At 34.4% G+C, this 21085-nt stretch overlaps 1 protein-coding gene across 5 annotated transcripts in view; it reads right to left on the bottom strand.

Moving 5' to 3' along the window:
- Window positions 1-21085, bottom strand: part of PHIP (PHIP subunit of CUL4-Ring ligase complex) — a 139457-nt gene that overhangs the window by 103374 nt on the left and 14998 nt on the right. For 4 of the 5 annotated variants that reach the window (XM_040474003.1, XM_040474000.1, XM_040473999.1 and 1 more), the window contains exons 4-6: window positions 20434-20584; window positions 20248-20346; window positions 1997-2157 (exon numbers count right to left, since the gene is read on the bottom strand). In XM_040474003.1, coding sequence (XP_040329937.1) covers window positions 1997-2157; window positions 20248-20346; window positions 20434-20584 — 411 coding nt within the window. Of the gene's footprint in view, window positions 1-1996; window positions 2158-11566; window positions 12308-20247; window positions 20347-20433; window positions 20585-21085 lie in introns of those variants that run through there. The other variant, XM_040474002.1, reaches the window with a different exon arrangement.

The following is a 21085-nucleotide window of genomic DNA, read 5'->3' on the forward strand; positions in this document are numbered from 1 at the left end:
TTTTTGAGAAATACAGTGAGACAAAGCATGAGTGTGAGAGGGGCAGAGAGACAAGGAGATACAGAATCTGAAGCAGGCTCCAGGCTCTGAGCAAGCGGTCAGCACAGGGCCCGACGTGGGGCTCAAACCCACAAACTGTGAGATCATGACCTGAGCCAAAGTCGGATGCTCAACCAACTGAGCCACCCAGGCGCCCCAAGTTATATATTTTTATAGTCTCAATGCAATGGCATTAACTTTATACTCACCAAAATGAAGTACAAACACAACATAATGCTTCTTTCTCATAATTTCAGCTTATTACTATTTTTCAAAGAATCCTTTTAAACATGACAAATGTGAAATTTACTTTGTTTTGAGAACTGAATTTAAATATTAGTATATTGAGCCTGAAAAAGCTAAATGTGATTCCCCATTACCATTTGAAAGCAAATTACTGTTGTAGGTATATCAAGCACTTGGGCAAATTTATAGATACCGGTTCTCCACTTTGAAAATAATGACCTGTCAGAAAATTTCGCTTTTATTTTGCTTCACAGAGAACAATGGGGAAAGGTGCAAAAGAAGGTGAAAGAGAATACTAATCTAAGAAATGATCTGAAAATGCCTGAGTAGATTAGAACCAGGGAAAAGATATGTATGGAAATCCTTTCCCACATCCTGCTGTTTTTTTTTTTTTTTTTAATTTTTTTTTTTCAACGTTTTTAATTTATTTTTGGGACAGAGAGAGACAGAGCATGAACGGGGGAGGGGCAGAGAGAGAGGGAGACACAGAATCGGAAACAGGCTCCAGGCTCTGAGCCATCAGCCCAGAGCCCGACGCGGGGCTCGAACTCACGGACCGCGAGATCGTGACCTGGCTGAAGTTGGACGCTTAACCGACTGCGCCACCCAGGCGCCCCCCACATCCTGCTGTTTAAGCAAACATTTTACAGATGACTGGGTGTATGGGCAGAGAAGAAGAAGATGTAAGTAAATCTTACTTTACAAGCACATTTACTTAAAAGAGGAATCTGGGGGTGCCTGGGTGGCTCAGTTGGTTAAGCATCTGAATTCGGCTCCAGTCATGAGCTCGCAGTCCTTGAGATGGAGCCCTGTGTCGAGCCCCGTATCAGGCTCTGTGCTGACAGCTCAGAGCCTGGAGCCTCCTTTGGATTCTGTGTCTCCCTCTCTTTCTGCCCCTCCCCCCACCTGCATGCTCACTCTCTCTCCTTCTCACTCTCTAAAATAAGTAAACATTAAAAAAAGAAGAATCTGTAATTGTCCCAAACTGTATAAAATTCTCAGCTGCTCTCCAAAGACAGAGATCGGAATTTCTATTTTAACTTCCATTTCCTATTTCCTTACTTCAAAGAAAATTAAGGGCTTTGTGAATGAATGCATACCTTCAGCCCACAGGGTAGTATTTAATTATAAGAACAGTGTAATAACTACTACCCTTAATGGATATAATAAAGCAACTAAAAATAAAAATATTTCCAAAAGTAATTTTCTAAGTTAAAGCTGAAAAGCTGCTTTTCTCCATTAACAAGCTAAAACAAACAACAGCAAATAAACCCAAAGAGCCTCTTTAAACACAACATCAGATACACTGAAGAAATGAGGTGCCAAGGATAATATAAAAAGATACATTTAATAGTCTCTTCTAATTTGCTTAACACACTTTAGAAATGCTCCTGTATACAATTTAGATTATTATATGACATTTTATAAAATGTCCAACTGCAAATTTGATATAATGCTCAGAATTACATTTATCCATAATGTAGCACTATCATATAGCTGTGCCTGTATTACAACATGTCCTTTAGGAACTTTCCAAACCTGGATCAAGTTCAACTTCAAGTAATATCTTTTATTATAGTAAGCTAAATTACCTGAATATTCAGTTTTTCATTAAAAGAAAAAAATCAAAAGCTCTATCTCAAGTTCAACTATAAGCAGTGTTTCTTCAATGCCTTATATGAATTAAGATAATACTTCAAAAATTACTTACAGTAAATATCCGTCTGCCAGTTCTATCAAAAGTTACACAGTAGACAGATGACAAGTGTCCAAGAATTCGCTTATGCATTTTCATGTGCTGATAGACCGCCGTTGGAACAAGTCGCTCAAGTCTGTATTTCCCATTCAGCTTCCGTGAAAACAAAGTATCCGCTACCAAGAAAAAGGGGAAATAGGAGTGTAATTCAGAAATTCATTTTCTCAATTACCATCTTTCAAGAATTCACATACTCCAACTTCTCATATGTTGGTAAAAATAAAGACACTTTTTCTAATGCATATGGTTCCTAGTCAGAGGTCCCTAAAATAGTCAAGAAAAACACATTATTTCACCAGAAGTAAGTCAGGCACTATTGTCCTCATTTTACAAGCAAGCAAAGTCAGTTTATGACTGTCTGAAGTCACAAAATAAGGAAGACATGAAGCTAGGATTAAATTTAGACTTCTTTATTCTCTGGCTAGTACTCAAAAACTTTGCATAAATGAAGAGTGAGGAATAATATATTGCATTATTTTAAGAAATAATTAAACTGGGGATCTTGCCAAACACCTGCATAATGATTCCCTCTCTAGAACCTATTAGCTCTATTTTCAACTCATCCATTTTAACCATCTTTCATGATATGTCTGAAATTTATCTTCTGCCCAGAGCCTGATGTGCTGACTCCAGCCCAAAATGTTCTCTTCTAACTAAATCACTACTGTATTTTCTATTCTGATAATTATGGACAAAGACAATGCTCAATAAATACATTTTGACTAATCTGCAGGGATGTTATTCAACGATAGATTCCCTTTAATACACTTTTTAAAATTATTTTAATATATGACTTTTTATTTCTGACTATGACTGCCATCTACTTTGGATAAACACTGCAGCTTCTTACTTGAATTTGGTCCCAAAGAAAATTTAAATATACATACAAAATACTATTTAACCTAGATTCAGAGCCTAGCAATTATATCCTAAAGTTGATGAAATACAAGTATATTGGTGTATCATAAAAAAAAAAATCAGTATTATTTTATTTATGTACAACAAATGTTTGGCTCACACTCCATTTAAAAGCAAAAATAGGGGCGCCTGGGTGGCGCAGTCGGTTAAGCGTCCGACTTCAGCCAGGTCACGATCTCGCGGTCCGGGAGTTCGAGCCCCGCGTCAGGCTCTGGGCTGATGGCTCAGAGCCTGGAGCCTGCTTCCGATTCTGTGTCTCCCTCTCTCTCTGCCCCTCCCCCGTTCATGCTCTGTCTCTCTCTGTCCCAAAAATAAATAAACGTTGAAAAAAAAAAAAAAAAGCAAAAATAAATCTTGGGGACTTACGAAGAGAAATGTAGAAAAATGCTTTGTATGATATGTCAAAGAATAACTACATATTTACATGTTCTTTTACTACATCAATTATTTTATATTCTAAGAGTGTACCTTTGCTGTTAGCACATAAGCTCTATGCTACAATCTATTTTAACATCTGGGATATCTGAGATAAGCTTTGACAGTTGTGAATTAGCATATTTAGGCTTCAGCTACTTATACAACAACAGTAATTCATTAATTTTCTAATAAACCTGACACATTTTTCCTTATGCACAGAAATAGCCTGGTAAAAGACATCCTCTAGTGCTTTGGTTCAAATAGCCTGGTAAAAGACATCCTCTAGTGCTTTGGTTCAAAATCCACCAGACATCAAATGTCCTGATAAAGGAGAACTCAAAATGATCTTATCCAAACACTAAGATCAATGACATCCCAAACTTACCTGTCTATTTTATAAGAAAGTCAGTGATGACAAAAAACACAAATGCCGACAGTGTTACTAAGATGTAGTTTAATTCCCTCCAACCAAAATTTACAATATTTTCAAAATCACAAATTTTATTGAGGTATTTAACACCATTCAGGCATAAAAATATGATTATTGGAGATAATTACAATATCAAAACTATTATTTTAAGGATGATCAGGCATATGCATGTCAAAATTTGTAAAAATAAATTCATTATAAAGACCATTTAAAAATCGAGTTAATGAAGTATTTTCTAAGCAAAAACTCCTTGCCCTAAGTAAAGAGAAAATGTTGTTTGTCTCTTAAACATAGTTTTTTTACAGAATCTTTCTAAATTGGGATTAAATCTTTATTTTCATTTTAGGAGGCTAAAAAAAAAATACCCTTTTTTTTTTTTAAACGTTTATTTATTTTTGAGACAGAGAGAGACAGAGCCTGAATGGGGGAGGGTCAGAGAGAGAGGGAGACACAGAATCTGAAACAGGCTCCAGGCTCTAAGCTGTCAGCACAGAGCCCGACGCGGGGCTCGAACTCACGGACCACGAGATCATGACCTGAGCCGAAGTCAGCCGCTTAACCGACTGAGCCACCCAGGCGCCCCAAGAATATCTCTTTCAAAAAGCTACTTTACAATTAACTTTTCAAGTAAAACTTATCAGAAACAATATATTTAAGTAAAATATATTTACAGTTAAAACTATATTCTACACTACCTTTTGTTATGCTTGGCTACCAATTAACTATTTTAGCCAAGTCCTTAGATTTCAGACAAATTACAAACTTTGTGCAACAGTAACTAAAAGATAACCTATGCAGAACAGTCTGTAGAATTAGCAGGTAATAAGATGATGGTTCAAACTTGATACAGGGAGTTAGAGAAGAAAATTTAAGTATGGTTCAATAGTTGAAGTTAACCTGAGGAGGCTGAATTTGAAGACCTGACCAAATTAAATAGGTAAAAAATTTTACAAAGGTAGAGAGAAGGATTTTCTAGGACTCCCATTCAATGAATTCAACATTTTCTTTTACTATACCATTTGCATAATGTCTATCTCCCTTATCTGATCTTAAGTACCCTAAGGAAAGAAATTCTTACTCATATTTCCCACAACTGAGTATAGAGCCTTTAAATAAAAAAGTATATAAATGAATCTTAGTTAATAACATACACATGATGGTCAATTTAATCTGTAGTTTTATGACAAAAAGGCAAATGGCAATTATTCACTTTCTAAAGAAACTGTTAATAGACTAATTGGATTTCTGAGTAATAAGGAAATGTCTCTTGGATTATAGAAACTCCTCAAATTTTATTAAACTAGAACATTAATTTTTAAAATGAGCATGGTTAAACAGATATAAGGGGTCACAAAGGAGTAAGTTCCTTATATGACATTATTATAAATCAAGTAACATATAGGACTTGGTTTGAAAGTACATTTATTTTCCTAAGTATGGTGATGGGAAATATTCTTAAATTAAGCCTGCCAAAGCAAATTTCTATCTTCCTTCACTTGGCAAATTCTTTCTTACCCTCTAAGGCCAATTAAAATGTCACCTCTTCTAGTAAGACTGTAGTGAATTTCAAAAGCAACCTAACTGGTCACCTTATAATATCACTCCTATTCAAAACTACAACAATGCTCATTTCATTCAGAATAAACATCAAATTCCTACACCAAGCCTATCAAGGCGATGCATGATCTTGTCTCTCATTACCTCTCTGATTTCACTTGCTACTTGAAACCCTTTACTTGGTTTACTCCAGCCACTCTATGCTCCCCCATTCTCCCAACACAGGAGGCATGCTCTTAATGTAGGGTTTCTGCACTGGCTGTTCCCTTTGGCTAGAATACACTGCCCCCATACAGCTAATGCCTTGACCTTCTCCAAGTCTTTTCTCAGATTTCTGTCACTTCCCAATGAAGCCTAACCTGATCAGTCCATTGAAAATTGCAATTCATTCCCTATCACAACCCACAACTACTCCTGGTCATCCTTTATTTAGCTCTATATTTGTTCTTTATCCATCAGTTATCAGCTGATGGTATACATTTATTAGCTTATTATGTTCAATGTTTATTTCTTGCCTCCCCAAACTACAACTTATATAACAAGCTCCATATGTGCCAAATTTTTGTCTTTTTTGTCCTTGTATTTCCTAAAAGCTGACAATGCTACCTAGAGCTATAGCATAGAGCTGACAATGATGGCTGGCACTTAGTAGATGATCACTATATATTTGGTAAATTCAATGAACAAATTACATATAAATATATAATAAGATTATTATCTTATTAGATAATAAGATAATTAGGCTTAAGGAATAAAACAAAAATGGAGGATTTGTCAAACTGGTTACATATCCAAAATATCTCTAAATAGTTCTTCATTTCAACTCCTCTGCTAAATGGATTTAATTTGGAGGGAAAGAGAAAACTAAACATATATTACTCAAATTCCTAAGTAAACAGACCAGCAAATAAAATAAACATTCAGAAATCACTGTTAAACATTTGAAATATCAGTCTCTTAAAGTGTGAAGAGAGAAAAGAAACAAAATGGTGAAAACCCCCATCTGTACCAAATCATTCAGAACAGTCGTTGAAACAAAGTCTATGTGCACAAGCCTACAGAACTATTAGAGATAAACAAAAGGCCCACAAATTTTTAATGTTAGATATAAATACATACATATCTAACCTGTGGGCTCATGTTCATTACTTCTGTAAGTATAAGGATGATAAATCAAATCTCCCCACAGGTCACTTTTCCCCAGTTTATACCTAGCTTTTTTTGAAGAATTGATTCATTTCTCTAATCATAATACTATGGGTATTCAGTGCAGAAAATAAGAGCACAAATGAAAGAAGAAAAATCCATGATTCTAACACCTAACGCAGTCACTTCTAAAATTTTGCAAAGATTTCCCTCATAAACAGCATTTTAACAACTATGCTATATTCCTTAATGAAGTAAGATTAACCTTTAAGTTTGACAGACTCGTGTTCAAACTTCATACCGTGGGGACTTTAAGCAAGTGATTTTATCTCAATTTCAATTTCTCCAGTTATATTTCTAGAAACATCTTCCACAATATACTGGACTTTCATGTTATGTTGTTCTTTGACATCTCACAATTTCACAATTTTCAGTATATTTCCCTTTTTAAAATAATTTTTTCTACTCATTTAATATGAAGAGTTCTCCTAACCAGCCAATAATACAACAAATATCCACTTACATTTTCTTTTACTTCTCTGCGGTTTAAATTTCTCACTTAACTCCTTCATTTATCTGGAGTTTTAGTATATACAGAAGTGAGTCTCTAAAGACATTTATTCTACCCCAAATAATCATTTGTTCCAGACTTTTCATTTATGAATCCTTCTATTAAAAATCGTGATTAAATTATCTTACATATGTATATCTGACCACATGTCTATTTATATGCCAGTACCAAAAATTTAATTTTGTAACTAATAATGTTTTAGTATTTATCTGGCTATTCATCACTATGCATCCATTTTTAAATGTCTTAGTCTTGATTATTATCCAATTTGAGGATCACTGATAAGTTAAAAAAAATCCATTTGTTAGGAATGTAAGGATAATTTCATTACCTTATAAACAACTGACATCTTTCTATCTAGGGACATGATGCTCTGTTCCTATACCTGGGACCAAGTTTTCAATACAGATGATTTTAAGAAAAGATAAACATAATCAAAATAACCTTAGGATTTTCCTCACTATACAAATCTGGACCATCTGAACCAACTTCCTGGGAAATCTGTCTACAAATCTGTACTATTTGAACCAAGTTTTGTAAGGAAACACTGGGTAGCTGCCAGGAAAAGAGCATCTGCAATAACCTCAGTAGCTATGATTTTGAGGACACTGGAAAAATACATGATAAAATCTCTGCAAACAAAAAAGAACTGAAATAGAAATACTATCATTTCCCTCCAAAATGTTTAGAATTTTTTCTCCTTCTGCTAAGTACTTTTAAAATGGAGAATAACACATCGTGGAATTGCAATAAATTATCCAAGATCAAAAGTAACCATTGCTGGGTGCCTCAGTGGGTTAAGTGTCCAACTCTTTGATTTTGGCTCATATCATGATCTGTTTGCAAGATCAAGCCCCACCCACATGAGGCTCTGGGCTGACAGCATGGGGCCTGCTTGGGATTCTCTCTCCCTCTTTCTGTACCTCCCCCACTCATGCTCACTCTCCTTCTCCCTCCCTCTCTCTCTCAAAATAAATGATAAAAACCTTAAAAAAAAAAAAAAAAGTAAAACTGCTAAAAAAAAAAAGTTGGGGAAAAAAATTTTAATTACTATGAATTAACAAAAATGCAGAGGTTATAACGTTTTTCTGGGTTTTGTTGTTTTTTCTTAACAAAGAACAATATAACATGCTGTACAATGTCTACTCCAGTGAAGGAAAACTGTTTTCCCTTAACAATCTAAACTAGTATACCCAGTGTTTGCAACTTCTGCCAGCTCATGAAAGCAGAGTCCTGCTGGTGCCATAATGAATACAAGGAGAAGCATGTGGCTGTAGATTCCAAAACCCAGAGAATTTTTATGACCATAGATGAAGAAGCAAAGGAAAGACAGAATATGTAATTCAGCAGGTATCTCAGTGTAACCTGGGATCTTTTCTTATACAGAGAAAGGGGTACTCAGATAAAAAAACCTCGGGGTACTTTATAAGAAGAATAACTGATTTTTACTAAATTTATTTTTGTACTATATTTTGACTAATTTTATTCTGTGATTCTGGTTAAAAAAACACTTTGGGGTGCCTGGGTGGCTCAGCTGGTTGAACATCCGACTCTTGAGTTCAAGTTAGGTTGTGGTCTCATGGTTTGTGGGATTGGATTGAGGCCCGTGTTAGGATCTGTGCTGACAGCACAAAACCTGTTTGGTATTCTCTCTCCCTCTCTCAAAATAAATAAACCTAAAAACAAAACAAAACAAAAATCTTGGAAACCTCCCAGAGTTTCTGTAAATAAAATGCAAAATAGTTATAACATAATTAATAACCACATAAACAATTCTTAAAGTAGAAAAGAGTGACTTCTGGATAATCAGTACCAAGGTTTCATTTTAACCTCCGTTATCTGTGTTAATAAAGGCTTTCTAAATGTAAAATTAGGAACTCATAACTATAAAACAAGAATGTGGAAACCTATAAAACTAAACTTGAGTGAACTACAAAACTGGTAATAAACATGTAAGCAAGACCACATGAAAACAAATTCCAAACTGCTTTATTGCTAGATGATACTAGTTTTCCCAACAAAATAATGCTATATCCATGACCAGGCACTTACAGAATAATTACTATAGAAAACACCCTGCAAGTTCAAAAAGTTGCCTATGAGTGTGTTGGTGATTTCAAAATTTTTATTAGATAAATGTGTGGTGTAAGGTATTTGGTAAGGCATAAAATTACATAAAATTTTATTCATTTTAAAGAACCACAAAAATATTCTAATGAAAAGAAGATATGACTATGGGGTCACAAAAAAATAGCTATATGAATCTCTAAAAGAGAAGTTATGCTAAAGCCAGGAATCAAACACCTTGAGAAAATGGCTGTGATGAGGAAAAAGTCACCAAGGCTTAGAGCTAGAGACTTCAAGAATCCAATGATTGGAGTGCCTGGGAGGCTCAGTCGGTTAAGTGTCCGACTTCAACTCAGGTTGTGATCTCGTGGTTCACAAGTTCGAGCCCCACATCAAGCTCTGTGCTGACAGCTCAGAGCCTGGAGCCTGCTTTAGATTCTGTGTCTCCCTCTCTCTCTGCCCCTCCCCCACTTGCACTGTTTCACTCTCAAAAATAAATAAATGTTAAAAATTTTTTTTAAAAAATCTAATGACAGAAAAAGTCTTATCTGCTTCAAATAATGTGGGTAAATGTCAAAATACAATACAATTACTAAAGTGGGGAGAAAAATGGCTACAGAATACTATTATGAAATAACAGTTTGGAAAATAATGGCTAATATTTACTGAGTGCTTTAGTACATGCCAGGCATCTTACATTGATTTTCATTTAATCTCACCCGTCTTTTACGGCAGATACTATTATCTCCAAGAAGGGGATATTCCTTACCAGTAAGGAAACTGAAAGCTAAAATTTAACTTTCCCAGAGGTGAAGTCCAAGGTTGAATTCAGGCATCTACTCCCAAGAGCGCACTCTTACCATGGTGGTTAGGTAAACAAATATTAGAAAAAAAAAATGACTGAAAGGAAATATGCCAAAGCAGTAACAGCAGTTAACCAGTGAGACTGACTGCTTTTTGAACTCTTCTCTGATTTCCAAGTTTCCTCTACCGATTATTTCCTCTATTCATTCTGATTAATTTTAATTAAATAAAGTATAGCTCAGTCTGTCTCAAGGAACTCAAAAGAGCAATATGACAAATCTAAACTGTCTGAAGAGATTAAATTCAAAACCTGAGAAAAACATGCCCAAGGATAAAGATGCAAAGCATTTAAATGTATTTAAGCATAAAAAAAGAACCCTTAAGACTAAGCATACCAAAGCATCAGAATTGTATACTATAAAACAGACAATAACCACTGTCTATATGACAATGGATTGAATGATAAGACTACAAAGAATTTACACCTGGTTTGATTCAAAAGCCATAAAATAATACAAAGCACCATTAATTTTGTTTGTAAGTTTTGTTTCTAAAATCTTTCCCAATAAAATTTTAAAGTAAAAAAGAAATATATCAAAGACAGTGTAGGTTCAATTTTATTTGGGAAGGAATCCTGTAAGAAGGAACTTTTAACAGTTAATTCACCATAGAGCCACAATTGATAAGCTTGCCACAATTCTCCTGAGGTTACTAATATAGACATTAGTAGGGAATAACAACCAAATGTTTGTAATTTGAGGGCCACAGATAATCTGGAAAAAAATTCAACACAGATTGGCTTATTTCTACATCATCATCTGACTTTTGTATCATTCTGCACCAGTAACTAGCAACTAACCAACACGAGAACAAGGCAAATAAATCACCGTTAACTATAATGAACAAAATTCCCAACTTTAGTTTTATAGTAAAAGGGGTCTGTAACATTACAAGGACAATCCTGTAAACAGCTTTTGGTCCACAAAAAAGGAAAGAGAGAATAGAAAAGTAAAATAATCACCTGGGCAACACAGCACCCAGGAGAGCTTCTCTCTTTATTTTACTACTCTAACTAAAATAATTAGTATGCACAGTAGCTACCCTCCAAATCTCTACATAGTCAATTTGGTGTTTAGTTGTACCTCCCATATGAAAGACATCACGTTTTTAAGATTTAGCAGATACCACAAAGACAAGTAAGCTCTAAAAAGGAGAGCACAAATACTAAAATAAAATACAGAAAGTAAAGAGATGATTCCAAGAGTTAAGCAAAAAAATCTCATGAACCAAGTACATAAGCACAAACAAAACAAACCCCCAAAACAGACATTACAATTACAAGGATTCAAATTTACTAGAATTGTAAAATTACTTGATTTGTATTATTCTTCCTCCTCTTTTCTTTCTTGGAAACTAGTCTGATGGTATTTCAACCATAAAACTTTTAAATGTTTTTATAGTAATTGGAATAAAAATTCATTTTTTTAAAGCTATATAGTTTTATGCCAAACATTTTAATCATTTAATTTTAAATTAACAAACATTTATATAGCACCTATATGGGCCAAGTATGGACTAAGGGATGTAACAGAGAAAGAAAACACACAGTACTTACCCTCATGAAGACTGTAATCTAGCAGGGAAGACAGACGTGAAACAAGGACTTATAACAAGTGTCAGCAAAACAAAAAAAAGGTTCAGAAAAACCTTAAAATATACAGCAGAGGGCCCTAAATATATGGCAGGGGAGGGAAGGGGTTGCATATCAGTGAGTCAGGCTTTTCTGAAAAACTGACATTTAAACTAAGACCTGAAAGTGGAACAAAGAATGTTGGTGGGAAGGGAGCATATTCTAGGTTGAGGCAAGAGCATGTGCAATGGTCTGAGGCTGGAAAGAACATGGCACTCAAACTATATAAGGAAGTAGGTATGGCTAGCACACAGAGCACACTGGGGAAAGTGTCAAGCGAAGAGATGGGAAGGTAGGGCACAGACTCCAGAATGCTTTGTAAGCTATGGTAAGGCATTCTGGACTATTTCCCCCAAATTAGGAAGTTAAAGGTTATTAAGGAGAAAGAAGTGGGAATAACATAAGATTTGCTTTGGGATAACCAACTGCCATTTTATCTCTTGACCACAATGAGAAGAGATCACAAGGAATATGGCTAAAAGCAAAAGTTGATTTTGCAAAAGAAATCAAAGGGCTCAAAAAACAAAATTTCATTTTAAACTAGAATGTAATCAGTTTGCCAACAAGACTGTTAATAATACTTTCTCAAGGAATTGAATTATTTTCTCTCAAATTAAGTTATTTATATGGAAAGAGATAAACTTGAAACAACATACCGTGTTTTAATCTTTCTAAAGTTCACATTCTGAATTCAAAGGCTCCTATACCCAAATCAATAAATGGACACAAGTGGTACAAGGCTAATGCATAAAGAATTTCACAGAGAAGGCAAAACGGTGCTAAATAAATGTGACATATTTCAGAAAAACACAACCAGGGATAATTGACTTGGTCACTACCTCTTCTTTTTTTCAGCTTCTTTGATAAAGTTGGGGTATCTTGCAATGTTGTTACAAAAAGCAAATGAGACAACATGTTCTATAAACTCAAAGGTATTATATACTACCACAATATTGACTTTGAACAATCAAATCTTCATGTTATAAAATTAAATCTTACTAACCACAGTTTTTCTTTTACTTTTTAAAAGACTTTATGGGACATCATTTTTTCCCCTTCATCTTCCTTATGGAGCTGAACAAACTGCTGCTCTCTTCATATAAATATCTATTCGGCCTGATCATGGATTTCCTAGTTTCAAGATATCTAGGAAGATGTTCAATTCCTTGCCCTTTTTTTTTTTTTTTTGGTTTAAAATTTTTTGTTATTTTTATTTTAATTTTTAAAATGTTTATTTTTGAGAGAGTGAGCGAGCGAGTAGGGAGGGTCAGAGAGAGAGGGAGACACAGAATCTGAAGCAGACTCCAGGCTCTGAGCTGTCAGCACAGAGCCTGACATGGGGCTCGAACTGACAAGCTGTGAGGTCGTGAGCTGTGAGATCATGACCTGAGCCAAAGTCAGACATTTAACGGACTGAGCCACCCAGGTGCCCCTAAAAAAAATTTTTTTAATGTTTATTTCTGTGAGAGAAAGAGACATTGCAAGCAGGGAAGGGACAGAGAGAGAGGGGGGAAGACATGGAACCTGAAGCAGGCTCCAGGCTCCAAGCCGTCAGCACAGAGCCCAATGCGGGGCTTGAACTCGTGGACCGTGAGACCGTCACCTGAGCCGAAGTCAGACACTCAACCCACTGAGCCACCTACGCGCCCCAGAAAACGTTCAATTCTTAACTTCAAAATTCAAAATAAAAAGTCAGAGACTTTATGAAGAAAATAAGATAATTTGCTTCACTTAAACAGATATGAAATTCAACATCAAAGTAAACAATCTGGAAAAATATGGGACACAAACTAAAAGGGGGTAATGAAAGGCTAGTGCTTCCTAATTACTACTGACACTGCTTGCCAGACATAGTACAACAAGAAGGCAGGGGGCACAGATGATACCTCTCATCACATCTATGACCTTAAAAAGAATTTCTTCTCATTATTAACAAAAGAAAATAAAACACAGCTACAAGAGCAACAATTTGAACTCACCTAAGTAAACTGTCATTCTTCAAAGTGTTTCCCCTTTTCTGGTCAATCATAAATTTGAAAAGAAATTTAAGCAAAAGAAAAAAATAAATAATAATGTCTATTTTATATATTTGGCACTTTGGCATAATGAACATTAGCTTTATTTCCCTTAAAACAAAAATGCAATACATCTTAGGAGTCTCTCACAGTTACCTATTCTTAGAAGGTAAACCAAGGAAGTAGAGAGGCTGAGGGAGGAGAGGAAGGGGAGCAAGGAAGAGAATTAAAATAACAAAAACCTGTGCCAAATGGAAATATGAATGTCATTCTGAACTTTTCTTGTCCCACCACATTCATTAATTACATCAATTACCTACTTCCTCTTCATTTAATATTTACTAATGCTGAGGAATTGGGTCTATAAGGAGCAATAAAATATAATCTTTATCCTCCAGGCCCTAACAGTACAGTAGAAAAAAACAAAGGTAAATAAATATCATTCAAGGGACAGATTAAAAAACAGAAACCAAGACCAAAAAATAAAAATCCAAAAAATATAGCTAAGTCAGAAATGATTAAACAACACAAATTATAAAACTAAGATTAGAAAAATAGAAGAAAATGAGTTCTGAAAGAGAAAATGGTTACTGAGAAAATAGGTCAAAATGAATGTATTTAAATAAGTGATGAATAGATGCCTAACTTAGGATAAAGTATGGACTGAGGTAAAAAAAGGTACAAAACTTAACAGAATATGAGGTAAAGAATACATGAACAGGAAAGAAACTACAGATTATTATTATAATCTTACAAATTACTGAATTATATGTCAAATGTTAAATTATATGTTAAATCTTACAGATTTATAACATACAATGTTATTAATACTTATGTAAGAAACATGGTTACATGAGGAAAAACTTAACTCTAACCTCCAGATCTCAGCCCAGTGCCAAATTATGTTAAAAAACTACCAACTGTAGAATAAGTCAAATATTGGAAATGTGGCAAAACAGCACAGTAAAAATAGAAGGGGAAAAGACCCTTTGCTTTAAAAGTACTCAAGATTTACTAGCAAAATAATGCATTAAATGAGAATTACACGATGAAAGGGCAAAAAGTTACATTTAGTGTAGTCTACATTGTGCATACATAGTCACTTTGCTATCTCATTTAAGTTTCCAAATTACCATATATGGTAAATTTCACCCCTATTTTACAAATGAGGAAGTTGAGAGGCTAAAAAATTAAATAATTTGCCTAAGGCCACACATCTAGACTAAAGCCGAGTCAAGATTTATAATCTAATTTTAAGCAAATCTTTGCTGCCTTTGTTCAAACTAGTTTTCTCAGAAAAAACTATAAATGTAGATGAGATCTAAAACTTCTTTTCATGCAAAAAGCTTCTTAATGTTAACTGCATGTTTGTGTAGCAAGGCTATTTTTCAAGGTAAAGCTTTCCTTACACTCACACAGAATGAGATTTCTCAATACTCCTTATCCTCACCCACCAAAACTGGAACTTTGCAGCAGAAGCAGCAAGTAAAATGACAGAAGCAACAAGTAGAACTACATAGGCAAAACAACAAACAAGATGAGATACGGAAAACCTAAACATAGAAAGTTTACTTGGCTAATATGGTAAATGTCAAAAAATATAAACAGGCAATTAGCAAAAGATTGCTTTACTTTATTACAACCTTTTCCACAAGATAAACATGCATTAAATGAATCCCCAAATTTAACTTTAAAAACGGCTTTAATGTACCTATGTCTCTTCTTTCCAGGTCACCCTCCACTAATGTCATTTATTATTAAATTATGCCTATTAACATAGGCAAATACAGAGTAAACTATATCTGAAAATAGGCATAATATGGGTAAGGAGATTGGAGAAAGCACAATACCTGAGATCATAAGTATTTTTGAAAGTAAATCTGTTATTATGCCTAATACATGATCATGTATCTCTTCCATAGAAAATGAGTTAGAAGATAATGATAACAGATTAGTAGGACCTTTCTTTTCTTTTATTTCTCTCCCATTAAGAGAGGTTCTAGAGGACTAGAAAGCAGCTGACTGCTTTGGTTCTCCTGCCCTGAGAATGAATTCCAGTTCAATTTTCACAATTTACATCAAGGACTAGGAGATGCAAAGCAGTCGGGATTTATAAAATAGGGTAAAGACACACTGAGATAAGCTCAATACCTGGTTCTTAAATTATACAGGTATGGGTTTTTGACATCTCAAGTGTAATGAACTGATAATTCATTAATAAACCTTAATTTCTTAAAAACCAGCTTCTGAGGTTTTCCCTTAATTCAATGATATCCTTGGACCAAGTCTCTCTCTTGGCTATTCCAACCATCTATTCCAATTTTTACCCCCTATACACTGCTGAATTTTTTGAGTCCCACTCCAGTTCATCAATTACCAACTGCCTCTTCATTTAATGTTTACTAATGCCAAGGAGTTGGGTCTATCTATAAAGAGCAATGAAACATAATCTCTATCCTCCATGTCCTAACAGTATAGTAGAAAAAGAAGAGGAAATAGACACAACTATGTGACAAAACCTATAGAAGAGGTAAGTATAAGCAGACATTTAAAGTTTAAAGAATGAATAGATATTCATAGAACAAACAAAAAAGAGAGACATTGCAGACAGAAATAAAACGTGCAGAGACAAAGGGTTAAGAGGTTAGCTGACTGTTAAGAACTGCCAAGGAGTTGTACAAAGCTAGAGTACAGGTAGAGGCAAGGAAAAGGCGGGAAGATGGGAAAAGGTCAGCCTTATGAGCAACATTACATGGTTAAAACTATTCAAAGTCAATGAGGGAAAGGAGGCATGACAGGATCACACATGCCTTTTACAACTTTTAGAGTTCTCAACTGGAGACAATTTTGCCCCAGGGACATTTGGGAACATCTGGAGATATTTTTTGGTTGTCACAATTCCAGGGGCAGAAGGTGGGAAATGCTACTAGCATTTACTGGGCACAGGCAGGGATGCTGATACAACACCCTACAATGCACAGGGCAGTAGCCTACAACAAACAATTCTCTGGCCCAAAATATAAACAATGCCAAAGTTACAAAACCTTGATTTAGAGCTAAATCCTAGGGCACAGGAATAAGACTAGAGGCAAGGGATCAAGTAGCCTATAAGTTCAAGGAGAGCAGAGGTCAAGCATGTTCTTATTTATCCTAAAACTCCAGATGCTAGCCCAATGCCAGATATAATGAATGCAGAGAGATTCAGTAATTACTTAGTAAGTGAATGAATGATGTTACAGCTCCAGGCAAGAAGTACCAAGGCCTCAAATGTGGCTATTGCAATGGTAATGAAAAACAGACTCAAGAGATTAGAATAAAATACACATGCCTTATTTACTAAACGAATGTTAAGAAATGAATTAAGAAGTCTAACTCCCAGGCTTGGAATAACAAGTTTCACAGGGTTAGAAGTTCTATTTTACACATTTTAAAGTTTCAGACAAATGTGAAATACTCAAATTGAGAAGTACAAAAGTTTGCATATAGTCTGCAAAAATCTAAGAAAGGAAAATCCAATTTATCACCACACTTATCTTACGTGATCTTCTGAGTTACAAGAGAAAGTTCATTAAAAAAAAAACAAAAAAACTTAAATTCCTAAGTGCAGTTTGGTAACCTGGAACAAGAAAAGACAATTAACAGAAAACCTTGGTGAGATATGAATAAGATCTGGTGTTTAGTTAATAATACTGTCCCAATGCTAGTTCTGTAGTTTTGAGAAATGTACCAGGTAATAAGATTACAACATTAGGAAAAACTGCACAGGGTGTATAAAAGGAACTGTGAACTATCTGTGCAACTTTTCAGTAAATATTTATTTCCAAGTTAAAAGTTTATTTTTAAAACTTCTGTATCTCAAATGCTTCAAAATTTAAATATCTAGATGTATATTAAATATTTAAATCCATAGTTTATGAAAAGTTAAAATGTTAAGGCTTTTTCCTTACGTCCCTTTTTACTTGGTAGTACTACATAGATCAAGGAAAGAGCAAAGAAAATCTTTAAAAGTAGCTAGACAGAAAATAGCAAAGAGGAATCAACAAAAGAATTAAGTCAGTACTACAAATGTTCATATTTAAAAAAAAAATCTTCTAACCCATACTCTGTGATAACGTAAAATGATACACCTTATCACCATGCAGGCCAAAAGCTTGATGAACTTTTCTTTCCACTTCCATCCTATTCCCAATTTTGTAGCAGTCACAAAACATTCAAGACTGTCACCAAGGTGAACCGAAAAGAGATGATACTAAACTATGACTATAATAAATAGACTCATTTTTAGTCCAGCTTTTTTTCTTTGGGAACTTAAGAAACTATATGCAAATACGAAAAAGCAGGTAAAATTGGCATTATAATAGTTACTTTTTTAAATAAAAAGAGCTAGTATTTTCCTGAAAATACAAATGGAAGAAAAAAGCATTCATCTTAACCCTTATGAAATTAAGTCTTTCAGAAAGATACAAAAATTACCAGCTTGGTAATTAATTCTGATACCTGAATATACCAGTTGCATTACTCTGCTGTAACAAAAAAATCAAGACATTTTGGTCATATTTCCTATATCCATGTCAGCAATATTTACTAATCTGACCATGAGACTTAATACCAATTTTCTTGAATAGCCAAATGCTACGACTTGAAAGTTTAGCTTACTGAAAATAAGACAGCATAATGGAGTCAGGCTGGTTTCATGACTCACTAAATGTGTAACCTTGGTCAAAATGCCGACGTTTTCCATGCCTCAATTTCCTTCTCTATAAAGTAAGAACAGTTCCTCCTATAGGCCATTTAGGTTTTAAAAGAGAATATAAATGAAAAATGCTTTGAGTACTGCCTGGCACATAGTAATTACTCACATAGGAAATGTTAAGATGAAAGTTATGTACTGTCAATCATTCTTGCACTTGCATTGCCTACCACAGGGCTACATGACAATGTGTTGAAAGAATAACATAACACATTCTCTTTACTATACAGACCTGTAGTTTTTCAAAGAGAGGATAAACTTCTCCCTACCAGTGAAACTCCTTTAATATTTTACCTTCCCCTTCTTTCAACAAAACCATTTTGCCCCAGTATGATTTTCTAAGTGCAAATATACTCTAGTGTCTCAAATCCTGTGTTTTAATAGTTGTTCTTTATATATAGATAATATATAAATATCATTATGTAACCAAGACAATATACTGAAAAAAAAAATCATCCACGATTGTCTGCCATACAAATGTCACATAGGATACCTTTGGAAAATAGGTCAGTGAAAACAAACCAGAATACATCACAGAGACAAAAAGATAGAAATCATAAAAAAAGAGGTGATAGAGAAGATAAAGTAAGGGAGTCTAGTATGTGTTCAACTGGAGTCCCAAAGGAGAGAGAATGGAGCAAAGATGAAATTTATCTCAAAGATAATATTTGAGAATTTTCCAGTGCCAGTAAGACATTACAGATTCAAGAAACCTAATGGATTTCAAACAAGAAAAATAAAGCCCACAGACACCAAGGCATATCACAGACAAACTGCAGAAAATCATCAAGATTTCCAAGCAGCAACAGTTAGGAGATTTAAATTCACATATATCAATAATTATACATACAGAACAAAATGCCTTACATAAAACATTAAGACTGCCATACTATATTTTTAAAAAGCCACTTCTTTGCTATTTTTAAGAGATATGGGAAATGAAAGGACACAAAAAGGTTAATAGTAAAACAGTGAAAAAAGATATACCATATAAATCTTAAGCAAAAGGCAGAACTGCAATGTTGATGATCAGTGTAAGTATCCAGAAAAGGAAGAAGTAAGTACGATTTGGATAGGTGGGAGAGGGAGAATAACACTCCTGGATAGGCAAAAGGGTGGGGGTGGGAGAAAAGGCTATGACTAAAATATGAAAGTCTCTGAAAATTAGAAGTTTAGATTGGTGCTAGAGGAAGTATGACACCATTAAAATATCTTAAACAACCTCTTTATACTACCTTGAGTAGAAGAACAACACAGCAAGGGTAGAATTAAAGAAGATTAATATTACAGTATTCTAAGTATGACCCGGAAGGGAAAGAGGGAGAAGACACTGAAAGCAAGACTGGTTTGGAAATGCTACAGTAATCCAGGAAGACCAAGGACCAGGTAGAAGAGACAAGGGATGAATCTAGGAGGTATTTCAAAAGGAAGACCTAGCTGCATCAGTTTTCCTTCTTTGAAATTTTAAAGGCAGAAAATACACTATGCTTTATAAGAAAATAACCGAACTATTTTTGTTTTCCACCATCATAACTAATGTGTATTGTGATACAGTCACCCACAAAATCAATCTAATACATTTTAGGAAAACAGTTTTTCTGTAAAAATAGAATATCAATAAGCCAGTTAGCCTACATTACGTACAATACATACAATCCATAATTACATATCATGACTTCACTATGAAGATTACTGACATAGTAAAAAGAAATGATAGCTTTTTCCTTACTTGAATGCTAATGCACATAATATGAAATTCTCTTGAAGTAACTAAAACATTTTATATTCAAAAGCTCTTTACCAAGAGGATATCAACTTGGTAATGAACTCAAACAACTCACCAATGCTGGGTGGGCTACCATAGTTAATTGGTGACTCAGGTGGTCTTCCACAATGCAATGCAGCCAGAGCAGATCCTTTCCACACAACATGCTTGCAGCCTATTAAACACACATATTTTTATGGATCCAAAGGTAGGACACATACACAAAAAAGAATGTCTAAATCCTATTACAAATTGTTCATACTTTTATTTGTGCGTAGCAAGGACTGTCTTCCAGCTCCTAATAAAGTTTGTACTCCAGGAACGCTTTGTGGAATTTCTTGTTCAAGAAGAGGTCCTAGCCGATGACATATTTGCAGCAAGTGATCAGGTGCTAAATGTCTGTAATACTTCACCTATTATGTGAAAGACATATAAAACACTTGCTAAATAAAGTGATATAGTTCTTTGTAATAAATAAAATATACTTTAAAAAATAGAATAATTTGTTCTGGCTAGTCCACATTTCATTTTACTTGGGGTCAAAGTTCATGTCTGTTCTGTTCAACCACTTGACTCACAGAATAGTTACCCCAACCATCATTTACTTCAGTGAGGAGAAAAACTGCTAAAGAATTAACGTAACCTAAATATAGCAAGTTATAAATTAGCAGATTCTAGTCAATGCAAATACTGAATGAAGAAAAACTATATAGCATTATAACCTAAAATGATGTTTAAATTTTAATTTTCAAAAGCTTCAAACAAGTCATCCAACTACAAAATATAATAAATGTTTTGAATCTTTTACATAAGGAGTATCTCCAGAATAATTAAGGACAAAACAAAAAAAACCCTGATAGTTCATGTACTCATCACAAAATTTAAAAACAATTATATAGCCTCTATGATGAATT

The sequence above is a fragment of the Herpailurus yagouaroundi genome, unplaced genomic scaffold (genome assembly GCF_014898765.1).
Source record: "Herpailurus yagouaroundi ecotype Mexico unplaced genomic scaffold, PumYag 139, whole genome shotgun sequence".
Taxonomy (NCBI): domain Eukaryota; kingdom Metazoa; phylum Chordata; class Mammalia; order Carnivora; family Felidae; genus Herpailurus; species Herpailurus yagouaroundi.